Here is a 16,216-nt window from a genome sequence, read left to right as displayed (position 1 = left end):
GAAATTTTAGTTAATAATTCTCAAATTGCTGCTTGTAAGAAATTGCCTAGAGAGCTTATAAAAAATACCAAGGCCCAGGCCACATGTTTAGATCAATTCAATTAGAATTTCAGAGGTTAGGCATGAAATTAGTATTCTTTAAAGCTTCCCAAGAGACTCTAATATGCATACAAGGATGAAAATCACTCTTTTAGCTAAAACAGGACTACTGACTTTAATATGTTATACATTTATCTTGGAACATGGTTAATTAAGTCATGAGGTGTCCTAGGACTGTGACTTCAAAAATATATCATAGGCCCTAACCTTAAGACACCTCATGACAAAGACCTCAAGTATAGTGTTAGCCAGAAATTTCAGTGTTTTTCAAAAGTAGAAACAGTTTACCTTCATTTTCTACATTTCTCCTCTTCTCATTTTCCTGTTCTACTTTTCTTTGGTACTCATTAATTCTATGCTGTAGCAACATTTTCTCTTTCTCAATCTGAGACACTGTAGACTCTAGGTTTCTTCTTTGATTTCCCTGTAAACATAATGATAAAAGTCACCACTGCAATTAAACTCTTTATTTATTTAGAGGAATATTATATTCTTTTAAAATAAAACACACAATGGGGTGCCTGGGTGGCTCAGTTGGTTAAGCATCTGACTCTTGATTTTGGCTCAGGCCATGATCTTCCGGTTCATGAGACTGAGACCTGTGTCAGACTCTGTGCTGTCAGCTTGGGATTCTCTCCCTCCTTCCCTCTCTTTCTCTCAAAATAAATAAATAAATTAAAAAAAAAGAAGACTTAAGATGGATTTTTTTTTGTTTCAAAATCAGAAAGTACCTGTAACGACAACTTTCTAAAAATAGAATTAGCTTGCTTTATAGGAAGACTGAGAGAATCCCCTTATTCAAACTAGATATGGAAAATTTTCAGATTTTTAAATCCATGAATATAAAAAACTATGAATCTTATCAGAAAGCTGCTTTATTAGTTTAAGATGACCACACTGCATTCCATTACCAATATTTTGGTTTATTTATAATCCTAAATTAAAGATATAAATATGAAAGATAATAATTACACATTTGATAATTAAATGGTGCAAAACTCAAATGGTACCAAATGCTAGTGTGTGTAGTAAGTTCACTAGTCCCTATGTGTCTCCTTTAGTCCTCTTCCTGTCTCAACAACTTACCTTTTCTAAAATGTTCTATGTATCTACCCACTAATGCATATTTAAAAAGTAATGGGGGCGCCTGGGTGGCGCAGTCGGTTAAGCGTCCGACTTCAGCCAGGTCACGATCTCGCGGTCCGTGAGTTCGAGCCCCGCGTCAGGCTCTGGGCTGATGGCTCGGAGCCTGGAGCCTGTTTCCGATTCTGTGTCTCCCTCTCTCTCTGCCCCTCCCCCGTTCATGCTCTGTCTCTCTCTGTCCCAAAAATAAATAAAAAAACGTTGAAAAAAAAAATTAAAAAAAAAAAAAAAGTAATGAAGGAGACACTTACTTTAGAAAATAAAACTGCAGGGGAGGGGAGGGTTAAAGAAAAAAAAAATAGCCAAACCTTCACAACTTAAAAATTTATCTTTTTTTTCTGAGTTACCACTTCCATATTGTGCTTTTGAAGCTTCATTTTTTTAAGACTCCACACTGGGAAAATCTCCGTTATAGTGTTTTTCTGGGCTTTCCCATCATTAAGCAAAACTCATGTTTTAAGGACAATGCTGTTAGGTTTAGTAAAATTTGCAGAGATCATCCAAGATCTTTCTAATTCTGAGATTTTATCATTCTAACTTTTAATTCTTTTCATTTTTAAATTTTGATTTCAGGAAGTTGCAAAGATACCACAGAGAGGTTTCTTGTACTCTTCCACTCAGTTTCCCCTAATAGATACATTTTATGTAACATCAGCACAGTAACAAAATCAGGAAATTGATACTGGTATAAGGTATATATGTTTCTGTTATTTTAGCTTATGTGTAGATTCATGGAACCACCATCGCAATCAAGATACAGAACTGTTCCATTGGCACAAGATCTCCTTCCAGCCAGCCACTACTTAAGAGCTTAGAAGATGCCCTTCTCCCACCACCCACATTCCTGGCAACCAGTAATAGGTTCTCCGTGTAATTTTGACTTTCTTTGAGAATACGATATTAATGGAATCACACAGTATGGACCTTTTGGGAAGGCTTTTTACACTCGATATAATGCCCACAAGATCCATCCAAGTTGTTGTGTGTATCAATAGTTCATGCCTTTTTGTTGCTGAGTAGTACTCCATGATATAAATGTATCAAAGTTGGTTCAACCATTCACCTATGGTAGGACATTTTGATTATTTCTAGTTTTTGGCATTACAAATAAGGCTATTATGAACAACAGCATACAGGTTTTTTAAGGATATAAGTTGTTTTTTTTTTTTTTTCTAGGATAAATGCCCACAAGTGCAATTGCTGGGTCGCCTGGTAGATGCATGCTTAGTATTTTAGGAAACTGCAGCAGTATTTTCCAGATTGGCTGTACAATTTTAAATTCCCGTTTGCAATGCATGAGTGATAGTTTTTCTATATTCTTGCCAGTTTTGGTATTGATGCTATTTTTTATTTTACTTGCTCTAATGATTATAAAGTGATTTCTCATGGTAGTTTTAATTTGCATTTCCCTCATGGCTAATGATGTTGAGCATCTCTTCATGTGTTTGTCATTCACTCTGATAAGTGACATGTCTTCTGCCAATTTTCAAATGGGATTGTTTGTTTATTCAACTGCTAAGCTTTAGAGTTCTTTATTCTAGATAGAGTCCTTTGTGATATACATAGTTTGCAAATATTTTTTCCCAATCTATTTCTTGTCATTTCATCCTCTTATCATGTTCTTTCACAGAACAAATATTGTTAATTCTCATGAAGTCCAAATTGTTGAATATTTTTCCTCATGTGGATCATGTTTGTGGTGTCATGTCTAAGAACTTTTCACCAAGCTGTAGGTCCCTAGGGTTTTCACTTATTTTTTTTTTCCTAAAAGTTTCATATTTTCATGTTTACCTTTAGATATGACCCATCTTGAATTAATTTTTGCATAAAGTATGAGACTTAAGTTGAGGTTCATGTCTTGGTCTATGAATATCTAATTGCTCCAGCACCACTTGTTAACAAAGACTCTTTCCTCCATTAAATTGCTTTTACACCTTTGTAAAAAAATCAGTTGGCTGTAAATGAGAGACACTGATTTATGATTTTCTTCGTAGTACTGTCTTTGTTAGATTTTGTCATCTGGGTAATTCTAGTCTCATAAAACTCACTGGGGAATGTTCCCTTCTCTTATATTTTTTGGAAGAGATAGTGTAGAATTGGTATTAATTCTTTTTATTTTTTTTTTTTAAATTTTTTTTTCAACGTTTTTATTTATTTTTGGGACAGAGAGAGACAGAGCATGAACGGGGGAGGGGCAGAGAGAGAGGGAGACACAGAATCGGAAACAGGCTCCAGGCTCCGAGCCATCAGCCCAGAGCCTGACGCGGGGCTCGAACTCACGGACCGCGAGATTGTGACCTGGCTGAAGTCGGCCGCTTAACCGACTGCGCCACCCAGGCGCCCCGGTATTAATTCTTTTTAAAACATTTGGTGGAACTCTCTAGTAAAACCACCTGGTCCTGGAAGATTACTTTTTGGGAAACTTTTAAATTATGAATTCACTTTAATAGTTATATAGGACTATTCAACTAATCTATTTCACATTGTGTGAGTTGAGGTAATTTGTATTTTTGGCAGAATTATTACATTCCACCTAGATTTCACACTTACATGTTTAGAATTGTTTATAGTATTCCTTTATGATCCTTTTGGTATCTGGAGGGACTATAGTGATATGCTTGCCCTGTTTTATTCCTGATACTGATCATTTGTGTCCTCTTTTTCCTTTATCAATCTTGCTAAAGGTCTGTCAATTTTCCAAATAGCTGGCTTTCTGTTTTCATTGATTTTCTCTATTGTTTTTCTATTTTCAATTCCACTGATCTCTACTCTTATCTTTATTTCTCTTCCCTTCTTTTTGCTTTGATTTTACTCTTCTAAGTTCTTGAGGTAGGTGCTTAGATGACTGATTTGAGATTTTTCATCTTTTCTAATGTATGCCTTTACTGCATAAATTTATCTTAGAACACTATGTTAGCTGCATCCCACAAATTTTGATGTTCTATTTTCATTTTCATTATTCAAATTTTTTTTAAAGATGAAGAGCCATAACTTATTTTATTATTGTATAGTTGACACACAATGTTATATTAGTTTCAGGTGTACAGCACAGTGATATGACAGTTCTATGCATTACTCCATGCTCACCATGTAAGTATAGTCACCATACAATGTTATTACAATATTACTGACTATATTTCCTATGTTGTGCATTTCATCTCCATGATTTTGTAACTAGAAGTTTGCACCTCTTCACCAATTTTACCCATATCACCAGCAACCATCAGTTTGTTCTGTGTATTTGAGTCTGTTTTTTTGTTTTCCAGATTCCATATATAAGTGAAATTATATGGTAACTGTCTTTCTCTGCCTGTCTTATTTCACTTAGCATATAACCCTCTGGGCCCATATAGGTTGTTGCAAATGGCAAGATTTCATTTTTTTTTTAGTAAGAGCCATAACTCTAATGTAATGAGATGTAATTAACATTCCAACATAACCTTTCATTCCCGTTTAGAAGTATTCTTTGACCTATGGATTAGTTAGAACTATGTTGTTTAGTTTCCATATGTTTGCAGAATTGCTTGATATATTAGTCATTCTAGTTTGATTACATTTTGGTCAGAGAACACATTCTGTATAATTTTAATTTTTTTTTTTTTTTTTGCAGAAGTTTGCTCAGGATATGGTCTATGTTGGTATGTATTCCTTGAAGGCTTGAAAAGAATGTATATTTTGCTGTTGTCAGGCAGAGGATTCTACAAATGTTAAACATATCTTGTTGGCTGATGGTGTGGTTGAGCTTTCCTATAGGTTTGTGGATTCTCTGTCTAGAGAGTGATAGATATTGAAGTCTCCAACGATAATAATGGATCTGTCTATTCATCTTTTCAGTTTTATTGGCTTTTACTTCACATATTTTGTAGGTCTGTTTGGCAGATACAAATTTATGAATACTATTATTTTCTTAGTGGACTGATCTTAAACTTAGCATACTTGAATTTTACCTGTTTTTTAGAAATGAAATACCCAAAGCTGAGGATTTGCAAAATGGATTTCTTAAAGAGATTTAAATAAATAGTACTAATTATACACTGACCAATGGCAAGTTGGCAAAATATTATACATATATGCATAACATGTATATGTATTACATAAATATGCATATACAAAGCTACAAATGAAAAAAAAACTGACAGATACTATTCCTCAAGAGAAAATTAAGATAGCACAAAAACCACCAGAAAGATTAACTAAAAAAAACAAACAAAAAAACCCCAAAAACAAAACAACAACAACAAAGGAAGTAATCAATAAAAAGGCCATAGAAAGTATATTTCTTTGAAGGGTACTCTTTATACACAGAGTAGAAAGATATCTATAAGCTTATCAAAAGGAATGACAATGTATTATATATTTGCAAACAAACATCTGAATCATGAAATTTTTCCCTGATAACAAAAACTTCTTGCTAGGTGACCATACAAAACATGAATGATTCTAAAATCAATATATTACTCATTTGATCACATAAACTTATGTTAATGTCAGTCCTTTTTAAATTGTATTCTTTCCTCCTTCCTATTTGTCGGTCTCTTTCTGATGTAGTTCGGATCCCATTTGATTCTCTTTTCCTTTCTCACTTTTTAAATGTTAAGTAAGAACAACTGAAATGAAATTTATGTACTAAGATTTCAACATGGTTCTAGCATAAAACTACACAAAGGAAACTGAAGTTTAATCTAATCTGTATCACTTGAACCTACAGCTCCCAAGTGAGGCTTTCATCATAGTTCTCTGACTTTGTTCTGTATTTAAACCTATAAAGTTCCAATGCAATTTTCTTAGAAAACAAAACAATCTGAAAGAGGAAAAACTCTCAAACAGGGAAACTTCTGATTAGAAAACAAAAGTACCTCTTCATCCAATTCTTTCATTATCTTGTCTAGTTTTATGTTTGAAGTTCTGTAAAAACAAAAGCAATATAGATTAGAAATATGTTTATCTTTTTATTGCTCAGGGGTGCAACACCACATTCTTTACTTTTCTGTTTAACTAAGATGTCTTAACTGTTTTTGTGCTGTGGATCCCCTTTGGCACTCTGGTAAAGCCTGTGGGTTTTTCTCAGAATAATATATTTTAAAGCAAAAAAGGATTAAAAAAGCCGAAAATATATTAAATATAGTCTTTTTAAAAAAAAATGTGTTTCAGGAATATGTGTGGCTTCTTTATTAATATATTAAATCACAAGATCTAGCAGCAGTAATTTCAAAGTAGTGATGAGCACAAATGATAGAGATAACTATAATAAATAAAAATATTTGTAGTATCTATTAGTAATAAAAAAATTCAGCTACTGCTAATAGATGTAGATTACTGCTTTTGTTCATAGTGGAAGGAAATGTTGAATATCAGTTATAAGTTAGGGAAAATACTTTTTCTCATCCAAGTTTAAGGACCTTGAATTCATCCATGGACCCTTTGTGGGACGGACCCTATGGATTCCAGGTTAAGGATCCCTGAACTTCCTAACGCACTACTTGCTAATAAACAAAAATTAGCCACTTAACCTTTATACAAGATTACATAGTGAAGAGAAAGGTGGCATATATGGATCAGTAAATATACCACTTAACAAGTAAGGTGAAAAGTTGAGATAAACTAAGAGTGTATTATCTCCATCACATTTTGTTTTCTTTGGCTCTGAACAGAATTCTGAGCTTCAAATCTGCATATGCAATGTTTCACATGTATGTTTCATCAAATATGTCACTCAGCACGCCCAAAATGTTACTTCCTCTGCTCCACACTCTTACCTATGATATTAATTTCTTCCTACTGTAAGTGTCCCTAAGAAAGGACATGACCTAGGAACCATCCTTGACTCATCTTCCTCCTTCATTCCCATTTAGTTGAATAAATGTCAAGTGCTGCCAACTAACTAGAGTGTTCTTTTTAAAAAGCAAATTTGATCAATTTTTTAAGCTTAATAACTTTCAATGTTTTTCCATCATCTTAGGATAAGTTCCAAATTTCTTAGCTTGTTAAAAACAAAGTCCACCAAAATCTACATTCTGTTTATCTTTCCACCCCCATTCCTCTCCTCTAACATTTTCCTATCATTACAGACCACTTTGGCCATTCCTATTACTTCTCAAATTGATTTCCATTGCCACTATCATTAGTTTAATTTTGGATGCAGAAACTTCTCAACATTTATGCATTTCCATATTTTATACTTAGAAATTCCTTCCAAATCCTGAGATCAGTTAATTATTTCCTAATATGTAAGTGCTTTTCTGAAAAAAGTTTGCACTATATACTAATGTATTTAGTCTATCAGGAATGGTATGCAGTAAGAGTTTTACTTGTTTCCTCTTTGGCCCAATCACAAAAATGCCAGTTTTCCAATGCCATTTGTTGAATGTTACTTATTGTTGAATGTGTTACTTATTTATTCAATAGTTTCCACAAAAAATATAAAGTTATTGTTTGTAGTTAATAAGTAACTCAGCATTGTGCCAGGTTATTTTAAATAATATTCATCATTACATATTTCATAAATATACAGGCTCTTATTAGATTTAGTGAATTTTAATATTTAACATTTACATTTTAAAAAGCACCTCATTTAATGTAATCTAATTTGCCTTTTCAGTCAGCTAATTAAAATGGGAGGAAAAAAGTAATAAATCAAGCACTAAGTGAATAGGCACTATAGTTTTTTAATAAAGACTTCCAGGAACAAATACACTTTAAATATTCTGAGGACAATATGTCTATAACTAATGCCAACATAAATATTACTTTCCAATTCTAGGCAAGACATTCTTCATTGAATGTACATAAGCAGTAACCGTATATCGCCATCTTATTTCCAATTAATTTTCAACTGTTTTATAGAAGGCAAGTTTTAAAAAAAGTATTTGCTGTACAACCTTTAATGTTAAAAACATACAAAGTATATTCTCACCTGCACTTCTGCTCCATTTCATCTTTTAATTGCATTTCATTATGCAGTTGTTCTTCCAGCTTATAAATTGTTTTTTGCAAATTTTCCTGCTTTAATCAAAAACAAAACAAAACTCATCCTACAAGAATATTCATAGAGAACTTAAAAATAACAAGTTTATGTTATTCTATACCTACTCAAGAATAAATTATTTGGTTCAATCTTACCCCTTTCCTTTCAATCTGAATTTATTATTAATTTAATAAGCATTTTTTCAACACCTACAAATATGTCAGGCACTGTGGTAGACATTAGTAATACAAAAAATTAAAAAGATTTGGTCCCTGTGCTTATGAAGCTAAGAGTTAAACAGAGAGGCACAGAAGAATAGGAGGATGAAAAGAACCTACAATAATCCAAAGACATACACACAAATATTACAATATAATGTAATGATGATAAAGTTATATATGAGGTGTTCCAAAGGAGGGAAGAGGTCATGTCTAATTCTGCCACGAAAATGTAATGTTTGAAATGAGACTTAAAATATGAGAGATATTTACTAAGCAGAAAAGGTGGTAGAAGAAAGGCATTTTAGCCAGAATGAATGAGTCCAAAAGTAGAGAGGTAAAAGAAAACATGATATATTTTGGAAATGGGAAGAAATCAAATATAGGCAGAGCCCAGAACAGAGAGAATGAGTCACATAAAATCTGAAAAGGTGAGTGAGGCCATGATTCTTGTATGCAAAAATAGGAGTTAGGGACTTTAACCTATAAGCATTTTAAAAAGGGGAACAATATAGTATCTGCATTTTACTTTAGAGAGACAGAGAGAATGCAAGTGGGGGAGAGGAGCAGGGGGAGGGGGACAGAGAGAGACGGTGGGGGGGAAGACAGAGAGAGAGAGAGAGAGACAGAGAGAGAAAATCTCAAGTAGGCTCTACGTTGAGCATAGGGCTCAATCCCACAACCTTAGGGCCATGACCTGAGCCGAAATCAAAAGCTGGACACCCAACTGACAGAGTCACCTAGGCAACATTATTATTATCATTATTATTAGTTTCTGCATTTTAGAAATGCCACTTCAGTAACAATAAGGTGAAAAGAATAGAGGGAAGAGAAATTCTACTCAAAGTAACCAGTTAACAGGCTTTTGAGACAGTTTAAGCAAAAAAGCATAAAGGTTTGATATGAGGCAGAGGCTGTAGGAATGAAGAGGAGGAAATGGATAACTGTGTCATTCAGAAGGCAGAATTAACCTAATAACTGATTAAAAATAAGAGACAAAAAAGTACAGCATAGGGAATAGTCAATAACATAATAACATGTATGATGACAGTTGGTAACTACACTTATTATAGTGAGCATCGAGTAATGTATAGAATTGTCAAGTCATTATATTGTACACCTGAAACTAATGTATCATTGTAGGTCAACTGTACTTCAATAATACAAATGTTTTAAAAATCAAAGTGGGATGGGGCACCTGGGTGGCTCAGTCGGTTAAGCATCTGACTTCGGCTCAGGTCATGATCTCATGGTTCATGAGTTCAAGCCCCAGATTACGCTTTCTGCTGTCAGCACAGAGCTTCCTTCGGATGCTCTATCCCCCTCTCTCTCTGCCCCTCCTCTGTTCATTCTCCCTGTCTCAAAAATAAACGTTTTTCAAAACTAATTAAAAAATTAAAAAGTGGGATTCTGAAAAAAAATGTCAACAGAAGAAAGAAAGAAAGAAAGAAAGAAAGAAAGAAAGAAAGAAAGACAGAGAAAGAACAGAGTACCATTACAAAAGATATGGAACACATAAGAGCTGCTTGGGAGGGGACAGAGAGAGGATGAGTTTAGCTCTGGCATAGGATGAAGTGCTTGTGCCTGACAGAAGGACAGGAAAGGAAATCCAATCAGAGAGAGAGAGAGAGAGAGAGAGAGGAAGAGGTGAGGAGAGAGAAAAGAGAGAGAGAGAGAGACAGACAAGAGAGATACAGCTTTGGAGTTCAGAGGAGCAAGCTGCACACATGAGATTACCTACAAAAAATGAGCAGAGAGCCAAGATCAGAATCATCCTGAGAAACATTTAATAATTAAAGGGGAGGGAGAGAAGAAGAGGAGAGAAGAGGAGAAGGGGGAAGAGATCCTGCCAAAGGGATGGAAAATAAAATCTACACAGGTGGGAAGAAAAAAAGAAAGAAGGGGAACATGAAAGGGTTACAAAAGTTCAAAGAAGGAGGAACTGATTAATCAGTGTCATTTGCAGCAAAAAAGAAAAATAAGATAGGAATGAAAATTATTCATTATATTTGTCAATTGCAAAGCTGTTCATTAGCATTTGCTGGAAGGCTTTCAAGGAAGAGTTGAAAATTACATCAGTTGACTATTGTATTTAGCTGTTAACAGAAATAGTAGGCACATCAAATTTTTCTTCTTCCCCTGTGATCTTTCTTACCAGAGCAAAAGATAAAAGGTAGCAGCAGCCACCGACAGAAACTTCTGGCAATCACCATTGAACAAGATCAGCCCAAAGAAAACACAATTCCACTAAATATTCTTTGAGGCCTGATGTACCACTAATCCCACAGATAAGTAATAAGTGAGAGCTGGGTTACAGCAGCGCCTTATTGTCACATTCCCTAGGTCAAAGATTCTTTAACTTTAAAGATTTCTGAGCCGTTGTTAACTACGTAACTTGAATAGCTCTAATAGGATGAGAATTTAAAAGACATAGATGGTCAATGGGGCGCCTGGGTGGCGCAGTCGGTTAAGCGTCCGACTTCAGCTCAGGTCACGATCTTGCGGTCCGTGAGTTCGAGCCCCGCGTCAGGCTCTGGGCTGATGGCTCAGAGCCTGGAGGCTGCTTCCGATTCTGTGTCTCCTTCTCTCTCTGCCCCTCCCCCCTTCATGCTCTGTCTCTCTCTGTCTCAAAAATAAATAAACGTTAAAAAAAAAAATTTTTTTTAAAGACATAGATGGTCAAAACAGCTAACAGGTACTCACACAGTTCACTCTCCCTTTTTCCACTTTCCCTTCACATCACCTGTTCAATCTTACATTTAAGAGTAAATATATTAAGAAGCAAGAGAATTACATCAGCTTTTAAAACATGATTGCTACTTACACTCCCCTCCTCAGTTAATAATATGTAGGCCACAATACACAGAGTTCAAAGAACTCTCCAAGGATGGCCAAATAATTATTTCTAACATATTTTTTTAAGTAAGCTCTATGCCCAACATGGGGCTTGACCTCAAGACCCCAAGATTGAGAGTCTCATGCTCTACCAACTGAGCCAACCAGGTGCCCCAACTGTTTTTAGTATTTTTAAGAAAAGTCTTGGTCAACTCTAAAGGACCTTCTCAAATCTAAGTAAGATTTTTTAACCTCTGTCCCATGAACATGAGCTAAATGGACAATAAAAAGGACTCCTGTCTCTAATAATTACTTATAACAGTAATTTTCAGTGGACAAATTAGATGGTGCTGACTATACTGGTTATTCTCCCATTTGCTTTCTCTCTTTTCTAGCCATGAAATCCATGCTCCTTGAAATCAATCCTTCCTTTAGCTTGAAATCTATAGACTGCATTACCTGGGTTTACTGTTCTACTTTAATAAATGGGAGACACCAGTAGGAAATCAAAAGGTGGGATAATGAAAGTGTTCATTCTCCCCACCTTTTTATTGCCTTACTGTGGTGATAGCAGTGTTCTACATTCTATGTTCCTCTTTGATGATGCTAGGTTTTTCTGAACTATGGCAACAATACCTGTCTCTCCCTGTCCTTTCAAACTAGGGACAATAGTTTCCCACTATTGTTGATCAATGGGTATTTTCACAGCCTTTATTTATTGCTCCTCTTGACCCTGCTCATGGCACTGTAAATAGTCCTTTCACTAAACTCTCTTTTAATGAACGAACAAAATGTGGTATACACACAGAATGTGATATATTCAGCCTTAAAAAGGAACCAAATTCTGAAACATGTTACAACATGGATAAACCATGGCTAAGTGAAATAACCCAATCACAAAAAGTCAAATATTCCACTTACATGAGGTGTCTAGAATAGTCAAATTCATACAGACAGAGAAAGTAGGATAGTGATTACTCAGGGCTGGGGGTAGTGGAATAAAGAGTTTAATGTGCACAAAGTTTTAGTTTGGGATGAAGAAAAATTCTGGAGACAGATGGTGGTAGAAAACAATGTGAACTTTTTTTTTTTTTTAATGTTTTTAAATTTATTTTTGAGAGAGACAGAGCACAAGTGGGAGAGGGGCAGAGAGAGAGGGAGACACAGAATCCAAAGCAGGCTCCAGGCTCTGAGCTATCAGCACAGAGCCTGACACAGAGCTTGAACCCACAAACCGTAAGAGCATGACCTAAGCCGAAGTCAGACGCTTAACCGACTGAACCACCCAGGCGCCCCTATTACCACAGAACTATACACCTAAAAATGGCTAAAATGGTAAATTTTATGTTATGTATATTTCATCATATATACAACACTCTCTTTAGTTAAGTCTTTTGTTTATGTTACCTGTTTTCTTGTCAAGACCCGTATTGATACCTTGATTTACCATAAATTCCTAATTCTAAAGATTAGAAAGACTGCCACTGTCAATTTGTGTAGCAATTTATAATTTATTAATTATCTCCACATAAAATATCCCATTTGATATTCAGGCAAGAAATCAAATTGGAAGGAGATAGTAGGTTAAAAAATACTATCAAAATTTAAGTTCACTAACTACACAATCAAAAGAAATATGTTTACTTAATGTTTACTTAATATCATGCACACAAAACACACTGTCCACAAAATAACTTTTTAAAAAATAAGAAAAAAATACCTACCAAGCTTTTATCCACATTGGGGCTACTTCGGTTATCATTAGGATTTGCTGAAGACAAGTATCTGAGAGAAAAAGAGTTTTTAGAACTAAAAGAACCAAAAACCTCTTCAATATTCAATAACCAGTAACATATACTACATACTTATTTTTTGGTTTAGTATTGTGCTTGTTCTGCTTTTGAAAAATTGAGTACAAGTTCATGACTCCTTATTTTATATAAAGATTTTATATAAAGATACATATGTATAAAAGTGATACATACATTAAATAAAACCCCCAGTTAGGTCAGAGCAGCACTCTGTAATTATATACCTTACTATCCCTGCAGCCACACATATGACTATTCATACCAAGTAGGATAAATAAAAACTATAAATAGTCTCGAGTTAGTTCAGATTAGGTTTTCGGCCATGAGAGCAGGCTATGGCAGCTTTTGCCACCAAACAAATCACTAAAGTATTTAAAGTTTTTAGAGCTTTTTGCAATAGGGATTGGGGATAAGGAATTGTTGATTTCTACAGAAATGTGCACAGCTTTTCTCTCTGCCCCAAATTACTCTTCAGCCAAGAATGATATTGCCTTTCTGGGCAAAAAAAGAGTTTTTGCCTAAATAGTTAACATAACCTAAGTTCTGGTGATGTCTTGCTAACCTTTTGAGACTCCAAGGCTTTATATTCACTATAAAGGTAGGTAACATATAAGATAGTAGTGATCTTTAGAAGTCTTTAGATATCTTATGAGATTTTTAAACACATCTAAATAGATCATATGAAAAAGATTTTCTAAGCTCTCAAATGTTATATAAAGGTAAGGTACTAGTGCTGCCTTTTCTACTGCTTCTGCTACTTCCTCTACCATGCTACAACTACCACTATTAATACTTCTACCATCACCACCACTATAGTTGCCACCGTGGTCAATCAGTAGAACACTCTCAAAAAGATATCAAATAGCTCCATATACTTCCTAGCTGTTTTAGGGCAACTGATAATGCACTACATATTCACTACTAGTAAAAAACAGAAGATAAGTTCCTTTAAGAGTGTTCTAAAAAAAAAAAGGAAAATATGCCATTTTTATGTTTTCCTTGGAAAATTATTCAGATCAACTAGAGAATAAAATAATCAGAAGACAGTTTTTAGGCACTGTGTAGCAGGTTTGTAGAAAAAAGGTCTCATGTAACAAATGACAAATTCTAGATGTAGTACAATTTCATTCCATTAACTACTGTCTCAGAAATTCAGTGTGAGATTCCACATTATGTGATGTAAATAAAAGAATATGGCAATGCCAGTAGAATCTGAACTAGATAGGAAATCAGACCATTTTCTAAGAGATCTTCTAAATTTTAATATGCTATATAAGTTGAAGTTAATATTTAGCTTCTGCAAAGTTAATAATATAACTTTCTCAAAATGCAGCACTGGAAATTAAGGACACCAAATGTACGCATCCATTCATTCTTTCACTCCCCCCCCCCCCCAAAGTTCTTTTGTATATTACATTGTTGCTTTCATATAGAATCTGGTCATTTAGATAGCTCTTTATGAGAGGTTTTAGATTATTACAAATGTAGCTAGAAGTTTAACCTTTAGACTATTAACAATCTTTGTTCATTTCGCTGTATTTCAGCAATAAAGATCTCTACCCTTGGTAACTGAAAGTATGTTTGGATTTCAGGAGTAAGAATTTCAGAAGTTTTCTATTTCATGCCAATAACTCAAATTATACTTACATTTTATACTAAGGCTAATCAGTATTTTGCTGATTCTTTAAGATCAACCACACCTTCGACCATGTTATAAACAATTACTAAACAACACTATATTATGCAATAAGGTGGTGGTACTGAAGAACAGAGTACAATTTCTGTTTTTGAGAAACTCAGAAATTAGTTTGGAATATGCAACATATGGATGCCAGGAAAAACTAGAGAACATAATCAAGTATGTGACAATGTACTACAAATAGTATGTATAATGTTTATTTAATTCAAGATTACTTTTATATCAATAAACCTAAAAAAAGTGATTAACTGATATAACTACATAAAATCCAAAAACACTGGGGGGGGGGGTGTTTATATCAACATTACAACTGTTCAGAAAGCAAGCCAGAGGATAACTGATAAAAGGTACAAAAATATAGACAGACAGGAAGACAGAAAGAAAGAACTCTTTAGCAAAAACCACTCTGAAAAACTTGTCTGTGTATTTTTTTTCCTCTGTGTATTTCAATATAAAATAGCTACAATGTCATATTCACGAATATTGTGGGAAAAGGATTAAAATACTGGACTTTTCTTAGAATCAAAGTCAAGTACTACCTGCCTGGTTGGTGATACAACAAAAAGTGTTCAGTACTATCTTACAGTTGTATTATTGGAGAAATCTCATAAGGCAGGACTAATCTGCCTTCCTGTTTTCTAAACTTGGCCTGAATAGGGTCTTATAAAAAAGTTTTGACTAAAATGACAAAATGCTACACTTGAAAATATATCCATTTCCTCACTACTGTACGAGCATCTTAAGAGAAGGTACTAATAACTATATCTTATTCATCTTTCTCCCTGCGTGCTTATTCATCTTTGTCTCCCTACCTGACAAAAAATAAGCTGGCAAATATGTTTGTTTGAATGAATGAATGAATGCTCAACATACTGAAATTATGTTAAATGTTTAATTTGTTTCTCATATCGATTTGAAGACTAAAGCTAACATTAGCTCATACTAATAACAGCTAACATTGAGTGCTTATTCCATGCAAAGCATTGTTCTGTTCTACTGTATTGATATAATGAACCCTTACAATAATCCTATGAGACAAGTATCATCGTCATCATCATCATCACCATCCCTATTTTTGAGAAAATGGAAGCACAAAAGGTTGAAGTTATTTGCCCAAGGTCACAAGGTCTAAATGCTGTAAGATATGGTGAATTCATTTAGTGGTTTCTGGGGAGGGATCACTTAATTTTTGAATTACTAAAGCTTACAGGCCTTTGTAACATCAATCTAGTGATGATAATGCTAGAAAACTATATGTTCTTCCAAAGTGTATCATAAAACCAGAATTCTTTGGATAACAAGATTAACTAAAATATAAGTATTAATAGAATCTTTTATTAATTACTGTAACTTTTTTTTTTAACGTTTATTTATTTTTGAGACAGAGAGAGACAGAGCATGAACGGGGGAGGGTCAGAGAGAGGGAGACACAGAATCTGAAACAGGC

The 16,216-nt window shown here is 34.3% G+C and overlaps 1 protein-coding gene across 3 annotated transcripts in view; it reads right to left on the bottom strand.

Annotated features, from left to right (window-relative positions):
* Positions 1-16,216, bottom strand: part of ROCK1 (Rho associated coiled-coil containing protein kinase 1) — a 160,365-nt gene that overhangs the window by 65,029 nt on the left and 79,120 nt on the right. For 2 of the 3 annotated variants that reach the window (XM_030336457.2, XM_030336456.2), the window contains exons 11-14: positions 12,984-13,044; positions 8,156-8,244; positions 6,099-6,147; positions 388-523 (exon numbers count right to left, since the gene is read on the bottom strand). In XM_030336457.2, coding sequence (XP_030192317.1) covers positions 388-523; positions 6,099-6,147; positions 8,156-8,244; positions 12,984-13,044 — 335 coding nt within the window. The remainder of the gene's footprint in view (positions 1-387; positions 524-6,098; positions 6,148-8,155; positions 8,245-12,983; positions 13,045-16,216) is intronic. The other variant, XM_030336458.1, reaches the window with a different exon arrangement.

Source organism: Lynx canadensis, chromosome D3, assembly GCF_007474595.2.
Source record: "Lynx canadensis isolate LIC74 chromosome D3, mLynCan4.pri.v2, whole genome shotgun sequence".
Lineage (NCBI taxonomy): Eukaryota > Metazoa > Chordata > Mammalia > Carnivora > Felidae > Lynx > Lynx canadensis.
The sequence above is the reverse complement of the archived record's forward strand: the minus strand, read 5'-3'. Positions and strand labels throughout refer to the sequence as shown.